The 26,117-nt window shown below is 49.4% G+C and overlaps 1 protein-coding gene across 2 annotated transcripts in view; it reads left to right on the top strand.

The window, feature by feature from the left end:
* The window catches only part of TAMM41 (TAM41 mitochondrial translocator assembly and maintenance homolog), a 219,933-nt gene that overhangs the window by 177,604 nt on the left and 16,212 nt on the right, over positions 1–26,117 (top strand). The window contains exon 9 of one of the 2 annotated variants that reach the window (XM_032458987.1): positions 13,041–13,230. In XM_032458987.1, coding sequence (XP_032314878.1) covers positions 13,041–13,208 — 168 coding nt within the window. In that variant the 3' untranslated portion in view covers positions 13,209–13,230. Of the gene's footprint in view, positions 1–13,040; positions 13,232–26,117 lie in introns of those variants that run through there. The other variant, XM_032458988.1, reaches the window with a different exon arrangement.

Here is a 26,117-nt window from a genome sequence, read left to right as displayed (position 1 = left end):
CAGCATCTGTGTGTCAATTTCCAGGGGGAGGTGGCAAGAGTATGTTTCGCTTAATTATCATTTGGGGATGAGGACCATCTCAAGAAGAGAGCTTGGGTGGCGGCTTTCAGAACAGAGGATGATGCACTAGGATTTGCCCCTTGAACTTGCCAGGTGGTGTGGAGACGGGGAGACCAAAGGGCATTCCTGGCATGAGTGCACAGCAGGAGCAGCGGAGGCTGGAGGAGTCGGGAAGACGGGGAGGAGAGGGCTAAGGCTAGAGGGATGGGCTATGGTTGTCTAGACGTCATTTCAGCCATTGAATCCATCGGGGCCTTTAATCGCCCCTGCTGGGAGGCTGGATGACTGTGCTGGGAGACTTTCTGCCGAAGTCTGAGGGGATGTGAGATGGGATAATTGAGAGGATGAAGTGAGTGCCAATAACTTATTTGAAGTATACAGGCCCCTAATGCAGCAGGTATATATTGAGCACCTGCTGTGTTCCAGGAAGTGTATGCGCCAGTCCCTAATCATTTGGAGGGTTTTCCTACATTTTTCTCGCACTGTCTTCTGTATAAAAGATGTGTGTCCATATCGGACTTGTGTCAGTTTGTACTCAGAGGGTACCATGATTTATCCAGCTTAACTCTAGTCTCTTGCGTAGCAGATGAAAGTGTTTAATAAAAGAGCAGGAGGTTGAGTGAGAGTGACGAGACGCCCCTGCCCCCCCCCCCCATTACTGCTGCGAAAGCGAGAAGGTCACCTTCTTACAACAGAGAAATTCTGTGGGCATCACCTTAACCAAGTATTCAAGCTTAGTTTCCCCAGCGGTGGGACAGAGTGGCATCAGGTGCCTTCTGATGTGAAGTGCCCATCACTGCTCTCATTTTCTTGCCAAAAATGTTCAGCTCCAAACTAATCATGATCACCAACACACGTGGGGCAGTTAATTGGCCTGGATTGTTTAAATACATCCATGTCATGAAAGAGGAAGAAAGACAAAAAAAAGGTCTTTTAGGAAATTAAAGAGACGTGGTGACTGCGTCGCACAGCGGGTGATTCTTGATTGGATTCTGGATTCTCCCCCCACCCTGCCCCCCAACCAAGAAACAGCCCAATTGGGGAAATGTGGGTCTGGATTGGATGTTAGACAATGATGCTGTATCGACTTCAACTTTCTTGGGGGCGACGATGGTACCGTGTGTATAAAGGAAGAGCATCATCACTCGTAAAAGACACTTGAAGATTTAGGGCTGTAACGTGCCTGCAAGTTACCGTCAACATTATGGCAATTATAGTTTTAAAAAGTGTGAGCATGTAGATAAACAGACACAATGAATCAAGGTCCAGGGAAAGGAATGCTCACTTTTCATTCAACTTTTCAGTAGCTTTACCCCCCCCCCTTTTTTTTTTTGAAATAAAAAGTTGGAAAAAGCAAAATGATGTCCACGATCCTTGGCTCTTTCAGTGATAAAGCTGACAAAATCTTACTTAAAATGGCCCGTGTTACCAGGTCTGCACGACTGTCGGGCGCTCGAATCACGCTTATGCCTGAGTTCCCGGGGCTGCGTTCACTCTCAGTGTTGTGGCATCTTTGGACTTTGTGCCCTATTTTAATCCTTGGGAAACTCACTCTGTGGCTTCTGGAACCAGCGTTCATTCGGCAGCAATAGTAACACAGGGAGGTTCTGCCTGTCGGTGGGACAGCGGAGTGGCCTCCTGAGAGCTCGGACTCAGGGTGCTTGTCCCGTCCCAGCTACCTGCTGGCCTCCAATGGCTGGGGTTTCAGAGCTCCTAGGAGGCTCCCTGCTCGGAATAGGTTGGCCCCTCCGTGGCCTTCAGGAGTTCACATGCCAGTTTATGTATGAATTTGGCATTGGCTCCCGGGAGCCTCATCTGATTTCTTAGGGTCTAGACTAGAATATACTGCAGAGAACAAGAGTGCCTGTTTATCTCTTGAGAGACAGCAGCAAACACAATGGTATTGCTTAAAAACGTGTAGTTTTGGGGCCAGAGCCGGGCAGACTCTGCCATTCAGCTCTGCCCCCATGGTATCAGAGAGGGGCGCTGGGGGCTGGGGCAGCAGGTGGCCTTTGGGCTGGGTTTTGACCGTGGAGATGACTGAATTGGTCGTGATGCAGTCTGCTGGGGATATCGGGGCCTGGGAACAAGCAGAGGAGTCCAGAGTACTCATGAGGGGATGGACCCTGGTTTACCACACGCTGGGCACTGTGCCAGGTTTCTTTTTTAATCCTTAAAATAGATGAGGGTCTCTGTGCAGGTTCACGTGGTCATTTTCACACGTGTGGAAACTGCCACGGGAAGTCAGGTAGCGGCCCCAAGACCGCGCCGCTGGCTCCTGGTGGAGCGGGTTTGGAATGCTCTCCCCTGGCCCTGCGTCTGACTTCTGCTTAGTTGGTGGAGGCTATATGCATGCTAACTTCATTGGAGGAGAGGAACTCTTGTGAATGGTGGGAGCGTCATTGGAGAAGTTCCTTCGTCCCGTCTTTTCAGCCTCTAAGTGGGAGTCGGATCAAAGGCTGAGATTGAACAGATTGTGTGATAATACGTGGTCTCTGGGAACTTCCTGTAAGTTTTCGCTACTTCTCACAAAAATCCCTCAAGCTAGATGAAGAAATAGAGGCTCAAGAGAGATGAAGAGAGTTTGCCAAGATCACACCTTTGATTCCAAAGCCCACCACGTTTCTCTGCACCGAGCGTTTTCTGACCACATGCAGGTGCTGCGGAGAGGAGCTGGCCTGGGTAACCCTGAGATAGCCAGGCTGTGGGAAGTCCATTCTGGAGGCTCCGTGTTAGGGGAGGTCAGAGGAAGGAAAGTTTAATCTTCCGTCTCTCCCCTCGCACCCCAACTTCTCCTTCCCTCCTCTGAGGTTCATCCCTCCCAGGGCCCCTGGCCCAGTCATGCCGTCTAGGATTCCCTTCAATTGAAGACTGTTTTGAAAATGCAGATGCCAGCCTGTCACCTTAGGTGTTTAACCTGTTGCACGCCAGCGGGCTGGAAGAGAGTGTCTTTGGATATTTTTACCCACTTACATTTGGAGAGTTGGTACCCTCCCTGCCCCAACGTAATTCTTCTACTTCATGGCCACTGGAGTCCCCAAGGGGGTGGCCCCCCACTGAAGAGGTTAAGACGGCCTCTTTCTTTCTTCACGGCATCCAGCAATTCCTTCTGCACATTGATAAGCTCTACTAGAAGGGCCGGTGAGCCCCAGCAAAGTGCCCGACTCCAGCACCATCCGCGAACACTGCGTTCGTAATTCTCCTCTTTCTCGTTAACAGTAATGTGCTACAAACGTAGATTTGCGAGCGAACATAGTGAGGAATTTCTGGCGGGCCTGAGGAGTCCTGCCCATTAAGGAGGGTTTTGTGCGTTTGGCATCAAAGGTTCTTGAACTGCTCTTATCTCCGTGGGGTTCCCAGGTCGTGTGTCAGTGCTGGGGCCTCAGACAGGGCCACGTGAGGACTTGTGACTCACTGTTCCCACGTGCTGATCTCCAGCAGGCGCAGCGCAGTCAAAGCAGGGCTGAGGCGCTGAGACTCCGCTTCCCTGGTGCACTCGGAACCCTGTCTGAGCCGCAGTCTAGGGTGGGAGACCAAGGACAGAAGCTGGGGTGGCTCTGAGGTCTGGCTCAGGAAGCCAAGGTTGTGAACAGGTGTTCAGGCTTTTTGAATCCCCGTTATGACTGATGAAGCCAAAATCCAACCTGACACTGACGTCTCTGGATCTTCAGCCTAATTACTCACGGTTAGGTACCTGAATTTTTCTTTAAGCTGAGATGATAAATACATAGTATATCTCTGTCGATGACATGTAAGATGACAGTAAGAGTCACTTGAGTCCTCTTACTTTGTGGCAGTTTCACCCAGGTTAGTATTACATCATCTGTGAAGCTACAGCTCAGTCATAAAGTGACCTCAGTAGGGTAAAGGAGATTGCATGCACTTTTTTTGAACCCTGAGTACAGCACGATTATTTTAAATGATGTAGAACTTGCTAATTAAATGAATAGCAACATATGGATGTGAATATAACAATTTTTAATTAACTTTCGAATATTTTTTAGTTAGTGCTTTTTAACATCAGATGAGCCTTTTTCTCTTCACCTTATTAAAGCATCTTACTGTGTATTTATATTTAGAATGGATACTGGAAATTATAGACGTCTTACCATTTGTTTGGGAATATCTTTTTACCTGTTCTCCTCTTGGACCTGGAGAATTACATGAGAATTTAAACTCATTAGGAACTGTCTACATTGTCTACCCTTCATGCACCGGCAGCATCAGCTGTCTGGGAGCAACCTGGGTGAGACCCCCAATCTGGTCTCAGGGACCCTCCCTTCCACCTGGGCTTTTCAGAGAGAGCCCCGGTCCCTCCTGTGTGTTAGTTCACACCGAGGTTCAGCACGAGTCTCCGTGCACTTAGAAGTCCATTTGTTTTCTGTGCCAGCCCATGGGTTTCCTCCCCTCCGGGGCAGGTTGTAATCTGGACGTGGTCTCCAGGCAGGAGACTGCTTCCACGGAGACCAGTCCTGCTCTGTTAGGTCAGTCAGCACAGACCAAGGGGTGGAAGCTCTTTGGTCCCAAAGCGAAGAAGAACTTTATGCTTTGCGTCAGACCCAGGTTGCAGCCCTGTCCTCACCTCTTCTGTCTCCTCGTTCCCTCCATAGATGAGTTAGCTCCGGCCGATGGAACAAAGCAGCCCAGACTGGGGGGCTCACCCAGCAGACTTTCATTCTCTCTCAGTTCTGGAGGCTGGACTTCTGAGATGAAGGTGTTGGCAGGGTTGGTTTCCCCGAGGCCCTTCCCTTCGGCGTGCGGTTGTCCGTCTTCACGTTCCCCTGGTCTTTCCCGTGTGTGTGTCTGTGTCCTCGTCTCCCCTAACACGGACACGGTCCTGTTGGATTGGGGCGCCCCCATATGGCACTGTGTCCACCTGCGGTCACATTCTGAGGTTCTGGGGTTGGAACTGCAGTATGAATTTGGGGGGCTCAGTTCAGCCCCGTGACACCCCCTTCTCACTCTCCCCCTTCCCTCTCCCTCCCCTCCCTTCCATGCTCTCTGAGTTCCTCCCTTCAGTTGGCTTCCTCCTACTGCTTTCCCTTAACCTGTAAAGCGTCCTGCTTAGGTAGAAAGGTTATGCAAACTGGGAACTGTAAATGCCAAGTTTCTCCCTCCAGCCCTTCTACTGATCAGCTTTGTGACTTGAGCGGTTCACTCGCTCCTGAAACACGAGTTTCCTTGGCTGCAGGATAGGAGCTACTCTTTCCCTCCTCCCTTCCAGGACTATAGTCCGGAAAACCAGGAACACCTACTCACACTTTTAAATGCTTTTAAAGTAAATTGTACTAGTGTAAGATCCAGGAGAGCTCTGACACAGTGCAGCGTCTCCGGGATTATTCAGAGTACTTGAAATTCTAGCTAAAACCGTGTGCTTCAACTCCACAAGTTTAACTGCGATGTTGTTCTCCTTAATTACATTATTAGCCACCAGTCACCCAGGTTGTCGGGTTTTCTTTTTGCTTTTTCTCTCTCAACAATCTCCTGATTGCTCTAAAGAAAAGATGGGAGCTACTCAAACCAAGCTCAGCCTGGGGTCTGGCAGCGCCTTCCCCACGCCCCTCCCCTGGCTGACTGGACAAGAGTGACCTTTGGCAGAGGTTTGGCCTCCAGCTGTACGGTCGGCTCTGAGTTTTCAGGGCCACGAGTCTGGGGAGTGACAGTGGGAAAGGCACTTTGTGTCGCACCGCAAGGGGCGGTGGGAAAGGGGCCCCATCACTGAGCTGTAGGGTCACGTGCAATCCTTGTACCCCTGGCAGACACTACGTCACATCTTTTATCTCCGCTGGCTCACCCGGGTTTCATCATGTTGCCTAACAGCCCTCCTTTTTAGAGCAAAGAAAAAAGTCCAGCAGAATGGGGAGAGCCACAAGTTTGAACGCAGTTGACTTCCCGGGCTCCTCCCCAGCTGCTAGTCCCTGAGACAAAGAAGTATTGTTTGGAGGAAAATGAATAGGCCCCGGCTGCCCCGCCAGGCTGCCCTGCTCCGTCATGAGCTTGTGAGGCGCGAGATGCGTTGTGAAATGTTAGGGTGCGTTTGTTTTATCAGGTGCTCCCCGGCCAGCACGCTGATGTCAGTCTGCTCGCCGTGGGCTGTGGTCAGACAGGAGACAGCCCGTGGCCCGGCGGCTGGCTTGGGGGGCCGAGCTGTGGTTTTACTTCTTTGATTTAGGTTCAGACATGATAAAAGGGGTGGGGAGGAGAGTAGAATGTAAAATCTTACACAGCAAAGATTTAAATTGTGGCAGAAAACGCTGTTGGGCAAGGCACAGAAATTTTTGTGAAAAAAAAAATCTGTCTTGAACGTTAAAGCAAGATGCTCCTCAGTCTGAGTGTCCCTCCCCTTTTCCCATAAACACGGACACTGTCACTTCAGCTTCGTGCTGTCTGACTAATTGCCATAAAACGACAGTAAATGCCATTATTTTGATTAATCTCTCCTGAGTCACGCCACAGTCTTCAGCACAGTCACAAGTCCCCGCCTGGTGCACGGCCCCCAGACTGGGTGGGGACGCATCGCGACCGGGGTTCTGATGCTGCCTGGGTTCTGATCCTGGGATGTGTCCATCTCCCTGAAACCGGATCAGTTGCCTCCTCTCCACGTTGAAGGTCTTGGCCTCCACGATTCAGCTCCACAAAAGTCAAGTCTGCATTCCGTGGACCCAACTGCATTCCTCTTAGGCTTCATTCAGCTGACAAATGGTAACTTCCTTGTGGCATTGGAATAAGTGAATGCAGCCAGGACAATGAGACTCAGAAGGGTGCTTGCTTTTTAACTAAATGTCCTTCAATTAGGAGGCGAACTATTAGTTAAGAGTACTTGGTCGAATCAGCTTTTTCTCCCACCGTGTCAAGTGTGTGCTGTACAAGTTGAGTGTGCTGTGCAAGGCCATCTTTGGAAGACGAATGTTGTGTAGACTTGGAGAGCTGAAGGGGGGCCGTCAAGAGGAGCCAATTGAACCACTTAATTTTACAAATGAGGAAACCAAGGCTAAAGAGACAGGTGCTGGGGGGAGGGTATAGCTCAGTGGTAGGGCACGTCCTTAGCATGCATGAGGTCCTGGGTTCAATCCCCAGTACCTCCAGTAAAACAAAAAGAAGAGAAGGAAGGAAAGAAAGAAGGAAAGAAAAGAAACCTAATTACCCTCCCCCTCAAAAAACACATTAAAAAATGAAAGGACAAACAAACGAAAAAGAGACGAATGCTGTTTTGAAGACCCTTCTGTTGGGTTCCATATTGTGTCCAGTCTAAGATGAATCGTTGTGTCATGACCCCCAAAGACAGCAACATGCCAACTGATTATAGACACTTCAGTGTAAGCTACATTTAATGTAGGAAATAAGGAGTTTTAGAATCTTTTAAATACGGCAAGAGCAGGATTCTGAAACGGGGCTATGTGTTCCCAGGTTTCAACCTTCTGTCTCGTTTTTTCTTCCCGGCCCCCACCCCTATTCTGACTTTGGAAGCAGAATTTTCTTCTAATATTTCGAAGAATCATTAGGTAGCTCTTCATAAATCTAAGTGGTTTTCTTTTTTCTTTCTCTCTAATGAACTTTTTTTTTTTCATTGAAATTAATACATGCTGGTTCTTGTGGAATCTTGGGGCCAGAATCCTTGCACCTTCAGTTGGGAGAAATATGTAAGGAATATTTGTGATCCACATACTAGAACTGCCCCCATGACTCAAAACAGCAATTAAGTAATTTTTTGTATCTGTGAGGCATTGATCTTCAGTAACACATACCTGGATAAAATCACCTTCGTTTAAAAGACCAAATACACTTTAAATATTGAGCTTAGTTGGTTATAATTGTAACTTAAAAAAAAAGTTAAGCTGACGGTTGTAGCTAAGACAACTCGAAAATCTTGAAACACCGGGTTCCTCCTACAGCTGAGGTCTCCCTCCTGTTTGTTCTTGACAAAGAAAAACCATCTTTTCTCCTTTTTCAGTTACCAAAGGATTGGGAGTTTGAGAATGCACATTAGCATTAAAAAGTCTTCTCTACACCAGGATGAGTTCCTTTCCCTGTGTGTTTTTTTCCTTCCCTGCTTGTGGTCGGGTCTCTCTCAGTTCCATCATCTGTTTTTCTGACAACACTTCGCACAGCCTTCAGTGTGTAACAGACACGCAGACACGCAGTCTGATTAAAAGCTGAACTGGAGCTTAACAGAACTCTGAGTCCAAGTGTCTGCGTCACCTCCAGTGCTTCTGCTTGGATTTCTTTAACTTGATAAATATTTGGAGAATTATCTGACGTAGCACACTTAGACGGGTACAGCCATAGCCACAAAAAGGTTTATTTTTATTTTAGGGAAAATGAATGTGTGCCTGTTCTTACTTAACAGTGAGTTGTGGGAAAACCCGAGTGAGAAAGGGCTCTCGTGATACTGGGGTCTTCATTCACTCACTTACAGATACAGCTTTATTGAACTGTAATTTGCATCACCATACAATTCACCCATTTAAAGTGTACAGATCAGTGGATGTTTGTGTATTCACGAAGTTGTGCAACCTTCACAATGAATTTTAGAACTTTTTTTTTTTTAATCATCCCCCAAAGAAACCCTGCACTCACCAGCAGTCCCGTCCCACCCCCCTTCTCCCCGCCCCCAGCCCCCACCGACCTACTTCCGGGCTTCGTGCCTCTGCCTGGACATTGTGTGTAAGTGGAATCAGCCAGTACGTGGCCCCTTGTATTGTCTTCTCTCGCTCAGCAGAGTTGTTTTCTAGGTCCATCCATGTTGCAGCCTGAACCAGGACTGCATTTCTTCTTGTAGCTGAATGACCTTCCATCGTGTGGATAGACCACGTTTTCTGTATCTGTTTCATTCATTGATGGATATTTGGGGGGTTAGCGATTATGAATAATGCTGCTATGGACATTCATGTATACGTTTTGTATGAATGTATGTTTTAATTTCTCTTGGATATATATACCGTGGAGGGTGATTGCTGGCTCATATGGTAACTCTGTGTTTTACCATTTGAGGGCTGGCCCAAAATGGTTTTCCATGGCAGCTTCACGATTTACATTCATACCAGCAGTACCCGAGGGTGTCTAACATCCCCAGATCCTCGCCATCGCTTGCTGTCTGTCTTCTGGTGCCAGCCCTCCTCGTGGCTGTGAGGTGCTGCCTCTTTGTGGTTTTGATCTGTGTTTCCCGGATGGCTAGTGATGCTGAAGATCGTTCCTTGTGCTTACTGGCCATTTGCAGGTCTTGTCTGGAGAACGTTCTGTTCAGATCCTTTCCTATTTTTAAATTGGGTTATCTTTTTATTGTTGAGTTGTAACAGGTCTTTATATAAATATATTCTTAAAGAGATCTTTAAAAATTCCTTATCCTACGTTATCTTTGATCTTTAACACATCCCCAAACACTTTAACGCGGGCACACCTTGCCGTGTTAACTCATGGTTGACGTGTACTGACCATCTGCTGTGTGGAATCATTGTACTCTGTGCACCAAGTCTAGAAAATGAATAAAATGTGCCCTGCTTCAAAGTACAAAACAAAGTGGGAAGGGAAGGGCCATAGTGATGAGTTTCTGTGGGGAAGAAGAGATGGCTTTCAGATTGAGGAATCAAGGAAGGCAACCTGAGGGAGGTGGCATTAGTGAGTGGCCTTTGCCGGATGTGTAGGATGTCAGTACAGGAAAATTGGGGGAAGAACCTGAGTAAAGATCTTGAGGTTAGACTCTGAGTTCTCTGTGAAGTGTTGACTAGTCCAGTTTGACTTCTGGGGCTGAAATTCTCAGAGCTTTGAAAGAGGAATATGAGGAACAAAGAAGGGAAACGTAGTGGATCTGCAGCGGTGAAGCAGTGGGGTGGTGGTTTATCAGTGACTGGCACGCTCCTGGCCGTCTGGGATGAGGATGGGTTGATGTGCTCAGAATGGCACCTCGGGAGGCTGAGTTTACAGGACTGTGTGGGGCGAACTGGGGGGGGGGGGCGGGGTGATCGGAGGCAGTACTGCTGTTTCTCTTTTAGAGACTGACGCGTGCGTTAGAAGACAAGACAGGACTCCTGTGAAGACTAATTTGGCCGAGGATTCAGTCTTTTTTCCTTAAAGAAAGAAAAAAGAATGTACATGTAAGATCTGAAGTACGTCCTTTGGGTTTTGGTGTCTCAGCTCAGTGTTTCACACGTAATCATTTCTTAGTAGATGTTGGTTGGCTGGTTACTTGATCATAGGATTGTGGACCACAGAATGGGATCACTAATTCTAACAGCTGAAGGATGTGAGCTGTTAGCCAGTCCCTCCTCTTGCTGTTCAGAGGCCTGGGGAGGGGAAGGGTGCTTCCCGGAGTGCCCGGTTCGAAAGAAAGGGAGAGTGTCCCATGGGTGTCTCGGCTTGTGCACCAAACATACTCCTCAGTTTTACTAAAGTAATTTTAACCTTGCTTTGCTTAGTGCACACCAACAACAGCATGTCCTGCTCTGCAATCCCCGGCGTTGGGCCGGGTCCTCGTCCAGGGCCCAGAGAGGAAGGAAGAAATGCAACTGACCTGACCCGTCTGCCCCCTCACTGGGCTCTTCTGCCCCTGGTTCCTCTGCTCTGAGCCGTCGTGGGGCGTGCACAGCGTTCAGGAGGAGGCAGAGGGCGTGGGTTCTCACTACAGTGACCCTGCGTAGGCCACTCCATGTTTGGAGACAGTTTTCTCATCCGTCAAATGAGGCCGTCCGTGTACACAGCCCTCCCGGCACGAACCGCGTGCATGTCCCCATCACACCTAGGGGACCCCCTGGGGGAGGAGGCCCGCCTGTGCTCCTCTGTGGATCCTCAACGCCCTCGGGTTAGACATCTCCAGGGTTTTCAAAGGGTTCCCGTGGATATTCTATGTCAGACTGCTGCCATTCAGTCTGAAAGACAAGCCACACCTCCGTGTGATGAGCTTAAAATGCACACGAGCCCACACACTTGAATGAGGATGGATGCTGGGGCACGGGGCAGGGATGCTGTTCTCGCCCCGAGAGTTGCTTCCCGAGTAACAGCAGGTGCTCGTGCCATGAGTGACTCTTCCTTTTTTGGAGTGACTTCAATTTGTTGCTCTGGTGGCAGTTTTCCGTGGCAACTGCTGTTGCCACACATCTGGCATCTGATGAGATGGCTCCCAAAGCCCAGGGGTCCTCACGGAGCCACACAGAGCACCCTTATCCCGCCAGCAATGGAGAAACACGGGTGGAGGGCGCAGGGGCCTGGTGCCTCGTGGGTGAGGCTTGATTTGCAAGGGCCGAGCTCCTGGGGGATCACCAGGCTCCTCTAAAAGTTAGTGGGGCCACTGGCGCTCCACGTTGGACACTCCGTCTCCCCTCTCTGAGGAGGAGGGGAAGACAGGCAGAGGCGCGGAGTTGGAAAGAATCTTTTCTAATTTATCCAGGCTTAAATATTAGCACTCTTGTTTGTTTGTTTGTTTGTTTAAACAAAAAATGACTTAATAGCAAGTGGAGGTCAACCAGGATCCTACTGAGTCTCTGCGTGTCGCAGGCCAGCGCAGCGTAGGGCCTGTTTTTAGGTTATTTCGTTTAAAATGGAAAGTTCCAGTTTGCTTTGGGGCCAGAATCCTTAAAAGAAACTCTGACTGGTGGAGTATTACGGGTCACTGTATGTTTGCTAGTTTGTGTCTTGCTGACTAAATTGGCAACATTTTTATTTTTCCTGGTAAACATGAGGAAGGTTTTTCCCCTTGCTCCCTTCCCTAACAAAATCATATTTGTCACACGCGTATGAAGGAAGCAGCTGTTAGAACTGCCCGCACGTCCGTGGTGATATGAAAATCAGCAGTAACAGAGATTTCCTTTCTTAGGTACACCACAAGGCCTGAGATGAAGTCGACTTTGTCCTAATATGGCTCTTAAATTGTGACCAAGTGGAAACAAAATTGGTCAGGCCTCAGAGACCAATATGAAAAGCACACAAAAGGTTTATTATTTGTGAAAATTTTAGGGTCCCCCCTACGACTTAGAAAGCTTGAAGTTTTCTCTTAAAGTAACTATTATTCTTGTTTATAAATTTTAGAAAGTATATAACTGTTCTTGAAATGAAAGGTTATGCTTATTTTAATTCATAGCCAGGTGCAAAGTTATCGCTCAGCACAAAGTCTTTTACAAAGAGGAATGAAAAACACCAGGATGTCAAATCAGATCAAAATGTGGACTCTGGTATGAGGGTCTAACTTTGAAAATGTTTTGAGAACTACACCTGTGTGTTCAGCGTGTGACCAATTACACACAGAAACTTGGTGCTGGTAATCATATTTTTAACATGCCATTTTTAGTGTACTGTACAAATGAAATGTTTATTTCCCACTAAACAATGTGTTTTTTGTTTGTTTTAACTTTGGGGGCAAATATGTGAACTATTAACTCATAAATTTTCCTCATTCTTTAAAAAAATGACATACCAAAACATAATAAAAATGTAACAAGTAAGAAAAGTGGGTTTAGTGGTTTTAGGGAAACCAATGTTAGGTCATTCTCTTGTAGGTATGGGGTTGAATACCTACAAATCAACAGACCTTTAATGTTTTAAATTAACTTTTGAGATGGTTTGCGGTCAGTACTCCCCCTTTCCTGAGACTTTACTGCACTGTTTAATTTTAAAACTCTACCCTGAGAAGTTGTTGAAGAAATGGTAGTTCTGGGACGCGATGGAGGTGTGAGCCAGGGGGGGGAACGTTTTGCAACCTAAAAGGGTATCGAATCAACACGTTGTTCCCCTTAAACTCACACAATGTTGTATGTCAATTATATCTCAATAAAGCCAGGGCAGAAAAGAGTTATTGTGCTGGGAAACCATGTTTATGTAAAATGTCTCATGCTTGGCAGCTAACCGTGGGCTCGGGCCGCGTTCGGAGAATGGCTGGCAGCCCGTCACGTTGCCAGAAACTTTCCACCAGGAGTTGTGCTGCAGGGGGCTGCGGGGACTCGGGTGGGGGCGTGTCCCCTGCTTGGTGACGATGTCTCTCTCCCTTTGTGCAGGTGAAGCTGCTCTCAGGGGGGAGCCCAGGCTGCAGACCCTCCCCGTGGCATCTGCCCTCACCAGTCACCGCACCGGCCCCCCGCCCATCAGCCCCAGCAAGAGGAAGTTCAGCGTGGAGCCAGGGGACGATGACCTGGACTGTGAAAGTGACCATGCCACCAAGATGAGTCACATCTTCGCCCCCCACCTGTAAGTTCCCTCTCCGCAGTGGCCCGCGTCCGCCCCTGCCGGGCCACGGTTCCCTGGCACTTTGTGCCGACCGTGAAGGGAGAGGGTGGCTGGTTATCAGCCACTGGGGGCGGGGTATTAAACCGATTTTCCTAACTCCTGGAGAGATGACCGCTTACCGCCTTGCAGCTCACCTGTGTGACCGTTCCGGTGTTTTTCCCCAAAGGCGTTAACTCCCCTTAGAGCTTCTTGGAGGTTGTCTGAAAACCTGGCCTTGTCTTGTCTGTACCACCAGTGGTGGTTGTTGGGAACATCAGTCTTCGGGGAGGGACTTTATGTGCCGGGGAAGGGCAGGCGGGCACCTGAGCCACCGCTGTGAAACGTTTTGCTTCGGAGTCTAGAGTCGTTCGCCTTAAGAGGTATTCATTCTCACCTGTGTGGTCACAGTGTGAACGGGAGACCGTCCCAGAGTGAGAGAGACGGCCTTTTGTGTTCAGGAGAGGGTGCTGCTCCGCACACACATCGGGCAGGAGCCTCTTCCAGCCCTTGGAGATGCGGTCTCTGGCGGGAAGGGCGCAGCCTCCCTCTGCACCGGCCCCCTCCCCAGCCTTGCCCCGCTCTGTGCCTCAGTGTCCCTCTTTGTTGAAATGAAGGTTCCCTGACGCTGCGACAGCATTTGTGTTTGGAAACCAGCGTGCTTCCTGCACTGCGTCTTGGCTCCCTCCTCGCATTTCTCACACATACGCCTCTCATGGGGGGCGGGGTGTGGAAGGCATCTTCACGTGTTTTCAGGACTTAGAGGCACCCTGCCAGCTGTGCGCCGAGTTGGGCGTGCGGCTGTTCTGTCTGATCGGAGTCTGGGGTCTTGGCCGAGGGGGGGAGGCAGCTCTTGACTGTCTAGGTAAAGAGGCCCTGCTCCCATCCTCTCCCCACGCGTGAGTTAACGTTTAGTGATCATCCAGGATGCTCGGCCTCCCCGGTTTTCCCGAGGATGCTGCTGTTCCTGGCAGCAACTTGAAGCTTGGAGTCTGGAGGCGAGGCCTTGCTTGGTTCGAGGTAGCCGATAACGCCAGCAGCCCTCAGCATTGCCGGCATTCCAGCCCGCTTGGACGGTTGTGTGCAGTCATAAGACACACTGACAGAGGTATTTATCCTCAGTAAATCACTGTAGTGTTAGTCAGAGGCTGAGCCTGCAGTCTGGAGCCCTGGAATTTGCTACGATCAGGAATCCAGCAACAAGGCACTGCAGAACAATGCCCTCTTGCACGCGGGGAGAGGCTCATGGTTTCGATCCCGGGTGCCCAGCTGTTCGGAGTTCATTCTTTTGTTACTAGGAATTTCTTGTTCTTACATACCCTCTCCCCAAACCCAAATAAGAGACGTTTGGTCCTTTTTATTTTATTTTTTTTAATTTTAAAGGGAGGAAGTGGGAGGTGGCTCTGAGATGGTAGGTTTTGTGATCAGACATGCCAGAGTTTAAACCCTAGCTCTGCCGCTTACCAGCCATGTGGCCGTGGGCAGTCGGCTTGTCTGGGCCTCTGATCCTTCTTTGTGAAATGGCGGTGGTAATCGTTCACGTCTAGAACTTGTTGTGAGCAGTTGAGTAGAAATGTGCTGGGGGTTTGTCCCAGGACAATACTCAGTTGATGATAGTTATTGCTTTTATTATTAGTAAGTCCATTATTTCGATGCTGGCATCACGAGAACCAGAGCACTGCTGTGGTGAATGCAGGGTTCGAGAGCGTGCGCATTTTAGTCGGATTGTCTGGGTTCACATCCCAGTTTCTTTATCTTTCAATGGGAGTAATCGTGGTTCCTTCCTCGCAGGATGGTTGTAAGTGCTCAGTGCAGGGCCTGGCAGATGCTCAGCAGAACTTTAGACATTCTGAATATTACTAGAGTGTCAAAGCATTTGAAAAATGACTTTGTGACTCTTTGGGTGGCTACCCACGTGACCTTGAAGCACAGGGCTGCGATGACGTTGTAAAGAGTTTAAAGTACAAGTTACAGAAACAGGATTGTGGCGTCCACGTGCCGCTCACGGTTGGTGTTGTCATGCACAGGTTTAGGGAACCCGAAGCAGCAGCCCGTGGACCATCTCCCTGGACTCAGGGCGGGTGGGCGGCGCCCCTTGTCGCCGTGGGGTAGCTCCTCATTTCAGTGACACCGCTGACGTTCCTGTGTGTGCTGTCTAAGCGCCAAACGACCGATTTCACAGGCGGATTTGAAGGATGCCGCGCCTCTGCTTCTCCGTGTGGCAGGGTGCTTAGTAAGCACGTCGTTTGATTTGATGAAGTGTTTCCTGTTTGAGCTATGGCGTGTCCCCTCCTTTTTACTCAAGGTGCCCAAGAAGTTGCCTTTACTGAGTTGCAGGTTCACATGAAGAGGGTCTCAAAGACGCGTGCTTTGGCTGCATTTCACTCTTTCCATCATATTTTCCAGCAGAGAGATGGAGAGAGTGAGCCAGAGTAAGAAACTGAGTGAGTGTGACTCGCTTCCGTCTGACTTGGTTCCGGCGGTGGGGGGCGGGGAGGGAAGAGGTCTCCCTAGAGATTTGTCCACAACCTGCACATTGAGAATTCCTGGGTCATTGGAACTGTTTGTTAATTTTCCTTTTGGAAGGGGTGACCTGAGAAATACGTTATTTTTTTTTCCCTAAAGAAAGTGTTAAGAACATGAATGTCTTATCTGGGGAGTTGGAAAGTCCCCTGTCTGCCACTAAGAAAGAAAGTGGATTAAGGTATGAGGCAGCTGGTAGCGTGGGATTCGTCTCGTGGAAACATCAGTAATTTTTCCTGCTACCCTGATACTCAGGTGTGAGCTGGTGAGGAAGAGCCTCTCCTTCCCCCGTCTGTCTATCATCCACGTGAACTTGGGGGTTCCTGTGGGCTGTCCAGGAACAGCTGTCCTGGACAGCTGAGTGGGCTGTCCCCGTCCCTGATCTGGCAGACAGGAGCCCCTTCACCTGACTCATCGGTTCTTGTTACTTGCCTCCATTTTTGTCTTTTCTTTTTTGAGCACTTCCTTATTGTCTGGCAAACCAGATCCCTATCTTGTAGCCCAGCTGCCCCGGCCGTGGAACCAGCCAGGGACCCTGGTTCCTTTCAGCAGGGAACAGTATTTAGAAGCCAAGATCTGGGTGTGAGGTGTTCCTGTGGTGTCATTGCCTCCAGACTTGAGTTGTCTAATGTGGTCATTCACATTTGACATTAAATACAGTTGAAAACTCAGTTCCTCGGTGACTCAGTTCCTAGGCTGCTCAGCCGGTGGAATCCGGTAAGCGTTCTGTCCTGAAGAGTGCAGTCTAAGATGACCTGCAGAAAGGAAAGTTTTCAGCTTTGTGTGTGAGTGACAGTGTGTAGTAAGATGAGCGGCTGGCCGTCCGCTCAGTTACCTGTGAGAGGAACAGAACATACATTGAGTGCCCACTGTATACTGGCCCTGTGCCGACACTGTAAGTATGTTATCTCATCTAACCCTCACCATAACTGCGTTCCTGTAAGAGGTTGTGTGTGTGTGTGTGTGTGTGTGTGTGTTGCAGAAGCAGAAATTCTTGCACCCTTATGGGGGCAAGAGTGAAGTGACTAGGATTAAGGGGCAAGTAGAGAGGATGACGTGTGCAAAGTGACGGAGCTGAGATTAATCCTGCTGTGTGGCCCAGCTGTATCCTACCTGAGACAGGATTACACGCAGCTTCAAGATGGACATCAGATATTTGGGATGACGCTCGCCCGTTCTGGTGTCTGGCGCATGGCAGATGCTGCACAGTTTGTGTCGGCGTGAAAATTAGACCCACTCTCCGGAGAATGTGCTCGCGTCCCCGTGGGAGGAGGCGTCCTTTTTTTGATCAGTGGTGTGCACTTGCAGGGTAGCCGCCCCTGGCCTCAGAACAGGGCAAACCCCCTCAGCTCACGCTGGGATCAAAGCCACCTCACGGGCCTTGTGCTGTCACCGCTGTGCTCGCCCTAGACGGGGGTAACAGTCCGAGCTGAGGGGGGCGGGGCCCAGGGAGAGGAAACGTGGCCTCTCTCACTGGTGCTGCTCCTTTGAAATCCTGTCCTGGTGTGAAACGTGTCCCCTTTGCCTCTTCGGCCAGTCCTTTGAAGTTTTGTCTCAAGTCTGATGCAGCCACTCCTCGTGTGTCCTTGAGCGTGCTCTCCAGGCTCGGGGCCCTCTATCTCCTTTGCTCCTCCTTCTCCTTTGCTTTCTTCTTCCCGTAACCTCCTATTCTTACTCTTTTTTTCCCTCCTTCGTCCTAGTCACTTCACTCTTGCCCCCAAAAGGGTGCAACACAAAGGGAAAAACAGACAAACTCAAAACCAGTAGTTCTTGCAGCTTGACAGAGGTTGGAGGAAGCCCTGGATATCACATGCTGGGCACATAATAGAAACTCAGTTGAAAAAAACCCAACTCACTGATTACTGGTTAAAATGGGTGTTGGTCTTTGCTTTTGTTTTCTGCAGTAGGGTTGACTGTACAGCTGGTACCTGAGCTGTTCAGGGCTGTGTAGTCTGTAAAGCCTCTGTGTGACCCTCGGCAACACCGTCATGCCCCCTTCAGTGATTCTGCATTTCCTGTATCCCTGTGGTGCTTTTAGTAGGGATGTACCTGGTTTACCAAGAGGCTGTTTATTCCACAGACTCCATGAAAGTAGAGGAAGCAATTCCTCATTTCAAATTAAAACTAGACCCAGAGGGAACGTAAACTGGTGCAGCCACTATGGACAACAGTATGGAGGGTCCTTAAAAACTAAAAATAGAGCTACCATATGATCCAGCCATCCCACTCCTGGGCACATATCCAGAGGGAATTCTAATTCAAAAAGATACATGCACCTCAGTGTTCATAGCAGCACTATTTACAGTAGCCAAGATGTGGAAGAAACCTAAGTGTCCATCAACAGTTGACTGGCTAAAGAAGGTGTGGTGTATACACACAATGGAATATTATTCAGTCATAAAAATGAAATATTGCCATTTGCAGCAGTATGGATGGACCTAGAGAGGATCATACTAAGTGAAGTTAATCAAAGACAAATATCATATGATATCACTTAGATGTGGAATCTAAAATACAGTTCAAATGAACTTACAGAACAGAAACAGACTCACAGACACAGAAAACACACTTAAGGTTAACAAAGGGGAAGGAGGGGAGGGATTTGGGATTAACAAATACACACTACTATATATAAAATAGATAAACAGCAAGGATTTACTGTAGAGCATAGGGAACTGTATTCAGTATCTTGAAATAACCTATAATGGAAAAGAATCTGGAAAAGAATATATATATACACATGTGTAACAATCACTTTGCTGTACACCTTAAACTAACACAATATTATACATCAGCTATAGTTCAATAAAAATACAAAACAAAACAACTAGACCCAGAGGAAATTGGAAAGTTGAGGTTATTTTAGTACCTTGACCCTATTAGCAACTGGGACCTTGAAAGATGAACAGTGGTCCACATCTACAGGCAGAGCACATTATTGTTGTGTTCATGTCTATGGAAGTCTTAGAGAGGGTCGAACTTTTCATCACTGAGAATGTTGATAGGTCAGGATTCCCAGCATCCAGAGGCTCACAGGAGCCTCTGATCAGGGCTTGCTAACGACAGTGACCTTGTGTTGAGCACTGTGCTGAACGCTTCGCAGGCATGATCTCACTGCGTCCTCCCAGCCCTGTGATGCAGAGGCTGTGACTATCCCTCTTTTACAGATGGTAAAACTGAGGCCCAGAGAGGTTCTGTACCTCGCTCAAGGTCACAGAACTGGCTAGGTGGTAGGAAAATAAGGAGCCAGGAGTCAAAACTCAGCCTGTCCCCGGAGCCAGGGCTCTCAGCAACTCTGTTACATTTGTATAGGATAATATCCGTATCCAGCTGCTGTGAATCGTTTGATATGGAACCTTAGTGCCTATGGTTTTGGAAGATCTGCTCTGTGAGCATCCTTAAAACACAAATGAAGGATGCTCTGGAGCCAACCGGTGGAGACGGTTCCCTGGAGCACGCAGCGACAGGGGTGCAGGGGTGTAGGTGAGGAAGATCTTGTCAGTAACTCGAGCACCAGGCGGGGAGACCCGCCCAGCGCGGTGACGGTTCCCTTCAGGGACCGTGGGCGGAGGGGCTGCTGCCCAGCTTCCCCTGAAGAGTCTGAAACGGTGCGTCTGTGCAGGTGATTGCCCAGGAGAACGAAGGAGGGCTTCCTCTATGCTCAGGAAAGTGCTTGTGAGATTGTGTTCGTGTTTAAAATCTCTGACTCTACACTGAGTGAGTAACCTTAGTCTGCAAGACTGAGACAAGAACATTTTAAAAGTTGCTTTAAATATAGGAAGACAGTCCCCACCCCCCCTCCAGATTCCATAAATCAAAGACTCTTGAAATAGAATCCCTCAAACCCTGTGCGTTCTCTGTTTTTCTCCCACATCCTCCTTGGCGTCATCCAAACTCAGCCCTGAAACTCTCTTGTTCTGCACTTTCACACAGTCGTGCAAGCCCTCCCCCAAGTGTTCTGGGGTTTGAGTGGGTATTTTATAGCCTTAATTTTAGTTATCCTAAATAACTAACCCTGAAACCGAGAGATTGTTACGTTGGGTTTAAACCTACCCCCACCCTCCCCACCGACAAACAGCGAGTATGTGTATTTATTCTGAAAATTCAGTAAACAAGAAGGGAGCTGGGTCGTTAATGAACGCTTCGCATCAGGGAGGGGGCGACCGAGGAGGGCTTCGTGTGCGGTGGACTCGGCCCTGCGCTGGAGCTGCGGGTCAGGGTCAGTCTTAACGGGCTGGAAGTGAAGCTGGTTTTTTCTGGCCGCTCCCGCGTGACGTTGAAGGCGCATCTGTGTGGCCATGCGAGTGTTTTGCTAATGAAGTGTGGTACCTTTAAATAAAGGTCATGGGCCTGACCTGTGTTGTGTGGGTTTCTTGTTTGTCAGGCTAGAGGCATTTTCTCATTTTCACAGCTCAGCTGAAAACAAAGACCTCCTTATCCGAGCAGGGAGCTGTGCTCTTAAGAGCTGACATCAGCCTTTTCCCAGCAGGCATCATTTCTGCCTTAAGAGTCTTTGCAGAGAGCTGGGAAGGCTGATCACCATCCTGCTGCTGGCGTTTTTTCTGGCCAAATAGCAGTCGGGGTGAAGAAATGCCGCGCGTGCCAGCAGTCACGGCAGCAGAACAAAGGACCGTCATCTGCTGTCTGTTCCCTTCAGTGTGGGGACCTCTGGGCTCTTCTGCATCACGAAGGTCATTAAGGGGGGACGAGAACCTTGAAAAAGGAGGACTTTGTTCCTAAAGACGAACTAAAGAATATTCAGGATTTATCAGAGAACTTTCATTAGCATGTGTAAAGACGCCGTTTAAAGCGACACACTAAAATGGGGGGTAAAGGGGTGTTTTTAGGTTTATGGATGGTCAGAGGCATTTGTTCAGAAGTTGAGGAAACAAAACGCAGGGCTTGGCGGTCTCCCCGCTGCCCTGGTTCCCTGAGCGCTGCGGCTCTTTTTAGAGCGCTGCTTCCATGAAGATGCTTCTGCTCTGGGAGCACAAATGGCAGCTATTTTTATCCCCGGGTAGGGGATTAGTCTTGCTGCTTTATGGCCACACAGACCTCGTCTTGTTGCAGCACAGAGCCAGTCTGTCCTGAAAGTATACCCAGTGCTGTCAGTGTGGCGGCTTTGATGGAGGACAAGGAGGAGGACTGCTCAGAGGTGTGCCCGTGTGTGAGTGTCGATGGCCCTTTGATTTTCCTCTAGGGTCTGGCACCTAAATGGATTGTCTGCTGCGCTGCATGCAGCGGGAACCCAGCGAGGGGGTGTCCAAGCCCCGCATTCTGTGCTGGGTGTAGTTTTTATTTAATAAATGCCGGTACTTGGTCTCTTATCTTCTCTGCTCCATCTTTGGATGCACACAAACACACACACACAAGCATACGTTCTCTCTTTTTCCATTTTGAAATTTCTTCACACATTGTCTCCAAAGCATAATTACAGAGCTCCGTGTAGCAGTAAGGGTTTGGGTCTGGCAGTAGCTAGAAACCTTGCCAAACCAGGGATCTGAATTCTGGATCCAAGCCTTCACAGCCCCAGTGGAGACAAAGTGCACCGCAGACTAGAAGGAAACAGATTTTGCTACCGTCCTCCCCTCTGACTTCTTCCATCCTACCCCCTGCCTTCCCTTCCTTGAAGAGACCCAAGAAATACAAATAGTGGAGCCGCACAGACACCAGATCAAGGCCAAGGATGCAACAGACCAACTCCTGGTAGGTCAGGTCGCTGGAAGGCAAGTCTGAGGCTGGGCCCGCATTGCTCCCCCAGACCTGTCCCTGTCATTGATCCTGTCAAGGGTGGTCGTGGGGTTTTCTGATTCACTGGGAGTCATTTCTGCATGGCCCTCAAAGTGACCCCTCGGGGATTCAGGGTCTCAGGACGCTCGTGCCTCAGGATGCTTGAAGGACCAAGTGTTTTCTGGCCAGAGTTTGGGAAGCACGTGGCCCGATCTCCTGGGTCTGCTGGTGTGGTTGGTGCGAATCCCCCTCTGAGAGTCCAAGGTTCAGTCCAGGGTTTCCCAGGCATAACGTGGGATCCTTTCTCCCTTTGTCCTGTGCCGTGTTAGCACTATTCCAGGGAGCAAACTTGCCTAACAAAATGAGCATTTTATTTGGTTTCAAAATTCTATTGGGAACATTCAGACTCTCAAAGCTCTGGTGCTGCACGGCTTAAGTATTGTAATGAAACAATTGTGTGATCCCTTGGTTTGGGGTGGTTGGTCACCATCTTTCATGCTTAGCCTTAGGGAGGTTCAGTGAGGCCGGAGAAACCGAGGAAGCCTCGGGCCCTGCCCTCCCTTGACCGTCTGCCCCTCACCCTCCATCTCTTCTTCTGCCTGAGCTGTTTCTAAAGAGACCATCTCCACTTCTGCATCCATTCCACAGTCCAGTGCCGTGACCCCTCACATCAGCTTTAATGAACCTTCTTTCTCTCGCTCACCGGCACCCTACTCATCGCCAGGTCAGGGGGAAACCTGCAGTTCCTTGTCTTACTTGACTTCCTCTTCTGTGTAAGCCTCTTCGTGACGGGATAGCTGTCCATCCTTCCACTGGCCCTGAAGTCGCCTCCTCTCTTCTTCCAGCTGGTCCTCTGTATCTCATCCATGGCTCCGCTCTGTTAAATCAGTCTGCTGAGTGTTTCCTGCGGAGGTCCTGGCCTGCGCCGTGGCTTAGACCTCCGTTTCCCGTGGCAGTGCCCTCCTTACTGGTCTTGGCACTTTAGTGCCAGAAGGTTTCTGCATCCGTTCTCCCTGCTTCAGTTCTCCCATGGCTCCCAGTCAGCTCCGGGAAACGCTGAACCGACCCCTGTCTGCAGGAGCTTCTCTACCGCCTTGCTGAGACGAGCCCCTGTGCCCCACTCCTGTCCTCATTCGCTTTTCTTGCCTCCTTCTCTTGGCAAATGCTCATTCCTTCTGCTTCGAGATGAGTCCTTCTGTGTATAAGATGATGACACTTTGCTCTAATGGTGTGCCTGTCTGCCTGCTCCCCTCCCCGGACTGCAGGTCCCTTCCTCGTGTCTGTCCCACTCACACCCAGCACAGTGCTGACACCTTCTTGGTGCTAAGTAAATGTCTTCATGAAGAACGTGTCCCTGGGACAGAGCACTGTCAACGCTTTCCCTTCAGAAAGGATGGTAAGAATGGCTTTCGAATATGTAATAGCCCTCAGGGGCACCACGTACTGTACTTCTGGATTTTCCTTGTAGCCTTGATGTTGAGTTCAGGGAACACACTGGAGCAGAGAGTCCCACCACCACTGCTCCCCTGCCTTCCCCCCCCCCCAGCTCCCCACCAGAGACACGCAGGCCCTTTGCCCCTGGGCGCAGGCACGGTTCAAAATCGGAATCACTGGCTCTCCGCGGGATGCTTGTTTTGGGTCAGATGATTGCATCCCAACGTTGACTCCGAATACTAACCCTTCAGAGTTTACTGTCTGAATGACTCCCCCCCACCCCACTCCTGTATATGTCTTCCTGTGCGTCATGCTCCGATCCCGGTGTGACCACCAGGTCAAACGTATGCACAGGAGAAATCCAGTTCAGGCGGGGGCATCTCCCCGGTCAGGGCTGGCCGGACACTTCTGGGTGAAAGGGTAGATCTATTCATGCTAGAAAACAAATCTCTGCCCCAGTGTTTACTCCTGGGGTTTTCCCGAGCTGCCTAAAACGTTCTCAGGGCCAAGGTGTTTTTCAGCCATTTTCTCATAGACCCGTTGTGTTTATTTTATTTGTGTGTGACCACGTCGGTGTTAGCTTTAGAGCAAGTTATACCGAGGGACTGTAACACAGAGGGGCTCCGTGTTCTACCCTGTGACGTAGGGAGACCTTGGCGGTGGGGACAGAGGTGGAAGGGGCCGGTGGCCGCGGGGCTCCATGCCGACATGGGGGGCGTGGCTTATTGGTGGGCGGTGACTCCGGCTCCGTTTTGACAGTAAGATAAAATCCAGGTTCTTTAGGGTGACCTTCAGGGGCTTCAGCGGTCTATCCTAAACTACCTTCCCCGGTGGTGTTCTCCGCAGATGGCCTCCCTGGACTGTCAGTCATCCAGGGCTCCGGAACCTTGGTTAAATGAAAAAGAATTGCTCGGAATCCCCGCTCTTACGTGCCTTTGAGCAGGCCGCCTGGGGTGTGAGAAGCCGCCCCCCCCCACCGCTCACCGCGGGCAGTAGGGATTGTCCGCCCGCCTCGTGACTTTCATTTTGAGTTTGAAACCAGCGTTGGCCCTGCCTGTGGCTTTGTCCTGTGTGCGGCGTGGCCCAGGTTGCTCCGGGGAAGCTCTTTTGAAAGACTGTTCAAGGGCTCCCAGCATCCCTGGTCGCCTGTGCTTTAACTTCCATGGTTCTAAACGTGCCGTCAAAATTTGATGATCGTCTGACCTGCCACCCCCCCCACTCCCCAACTTTTTATTTTGGAGAAAGTTCAGATCTACGGAAACATTAACGCGTATCCTTCACAGTTCACTTGTGACTGTTCTGCCACACTCGCTGTCTTTGGGGTGTGTTGGCCACAGTGACGTGGTCTCACACCCCGAGTATGTTCACGGCAGTAGCGCCCCCTGTGGGTGGGTGTCCTCCTAATTCAGGTTCAGTTAGGAATCATCCTTGCACTTTGCTGTCGTGCTTTTTAGGGACCTTTGGTCTAGGATGGCTTTTCCTGCCTTGCGGGGGTGGAAGGTGGTGTGGCTGTGGGGTGAGGGGCGTGGGGACCCAGGCCGGGATGGACCTGGATGTCACTCCTTGGGGGGTCTCCCTGTGGACCCAGCCCGACCGACGGCAGGGGGACTGTCCACACTGGGAGGGGTGCCGTTGTCCACGATAAATAAAGCACACATCCAGGATGTGTGTGTGGCTGTTACGTGGTGGGAAGTGTGAGTTCAGAAACAAGGCCGAGGCCGAGGGGGAGGAGTCGTCTTGAAGGAGGAGGCGAGGGGATAGGAACATGAGGCGGCTGAGCTTTAAGGAACAAATTTAAATGTCCATGTCTGCTCTGAGAAACTCAGATCAACTTTTCATACGTTTTTATTACTGCCCTAAAGGCTCATTTCTATTTCTAGCCAACAATTTCAACAGTTCTGCTTTTTAAATTTTTTAAATTCTTATTTTGATTGAAGTGTAGTCAGTTTACAATGTTAGTTTCAGGTGTACAGCTAAGTGATTTAGTTATACATATACATACATATTCTTTTTCAGATTCTTTTCCATTCCAGCTCATTATAAGAAATGGAATATAGCTCCCTGTGCTATACTGTAGGTCCTCATTGTTTACCTATTTTGTATATAGTAATGTGTGTCTGTTAATCCCAAACTCCCAATCTATCCCTCCCCCCACGCCCCCATCCCCGTAACCACAGTTTTCTGTGTCCGTGAGTCTATTCCAACAGTTTTACTTTAAACGAAACCAACCCCAGCCCAGCCCCTTCCCTCGTTTATGGCAGGGTGGAGCAGTCTGCCTCATCCTCTCCTTCCTAAACCTGCAAAACGCTCTAATAGATTGCTTTCCTGTGAGACCCCCAGTTTCTTAGAAATAATTCACTTGTTAACTCCTTGGTGGTGCCGTGATTGGAGGCAGGTGTGGACGCAGGACCTAGAAAGGTGACTGTGGGCTTCTCCCCCAAACTCGGAGCCCTGGTGAGCCGTGGTGTCCCCCGGGAGGGCACCCTGCCCGTGGGGGAGGGGCGCCTTCCTCCTCCTGTTGGGGAGACCCTGGGGCCACCTCCTTTTCCCCTTTTTTGAGCATTGGTTCAACTCTTCTTTCATTTCCAAGAAATGTAACATAGTACCCTTCCAGTAAATCCCTCCACTTTGCCTAGGCGACAAGCCTTGTTTTACGTTGCCTGTAACCAAAAGACCTGGTTAACAAACACAGATGTTTGTGTTGTTTACAGTGCTTCACTGTTGTTTGTAAAACTTCTGGGGCTGTCTCTGTATATCCATCCTTGTTCACCTCTCATGTTCCCTGTGTTTCTAGAAGTGGAGCTTCTGGGTCAGAGGGCGCCATTTCTGCTTCCATGCTTCCTGCCAGCTTGTCTTCGTAGGTTTGCTGGTTGACATTCCCACTGGCAACTGCATCCGTGCGCCTGTCGCCCCACAGCCCCACAAAGGTGGCTGTTACGGTTATTTAATTTCTGCAAGTTTCATATGAGAATCACTGTGGTGACTTGCTTTTTTTTTTTTTCTTTCTGCTACTAGAAAACTTGAATGATCATTTCATATTTTCATTGGCCATTTGGATTTCCTCTTTTGTGACTGTTTCTATTTTTTTTAAATTAAGGTGTTCATCTTCTTTCTATTGATATGCTATAATTCTTAATATTAAGCCTCCTCCATCTGATGAGTTAGGAAAATAACCATTTTCCTAA

This window comes from Camelus ferus, chromosome 17, assembly GCF_009834535.1.
Source record: "Camelus ferus isolate YT-003-E chromosome 17, BCGSAC_Cfer_1.0, whole genome shotgun sequence".
Lineage (NCBI taxonomy): Eukaryota > Metazoa > Chordata > Mammalia > Artiodactyla > Camelidae > Camelus > Camelus ferus.
This window is presented reverse-complemented; position numbering and strand designations above follow the sequence as displayed.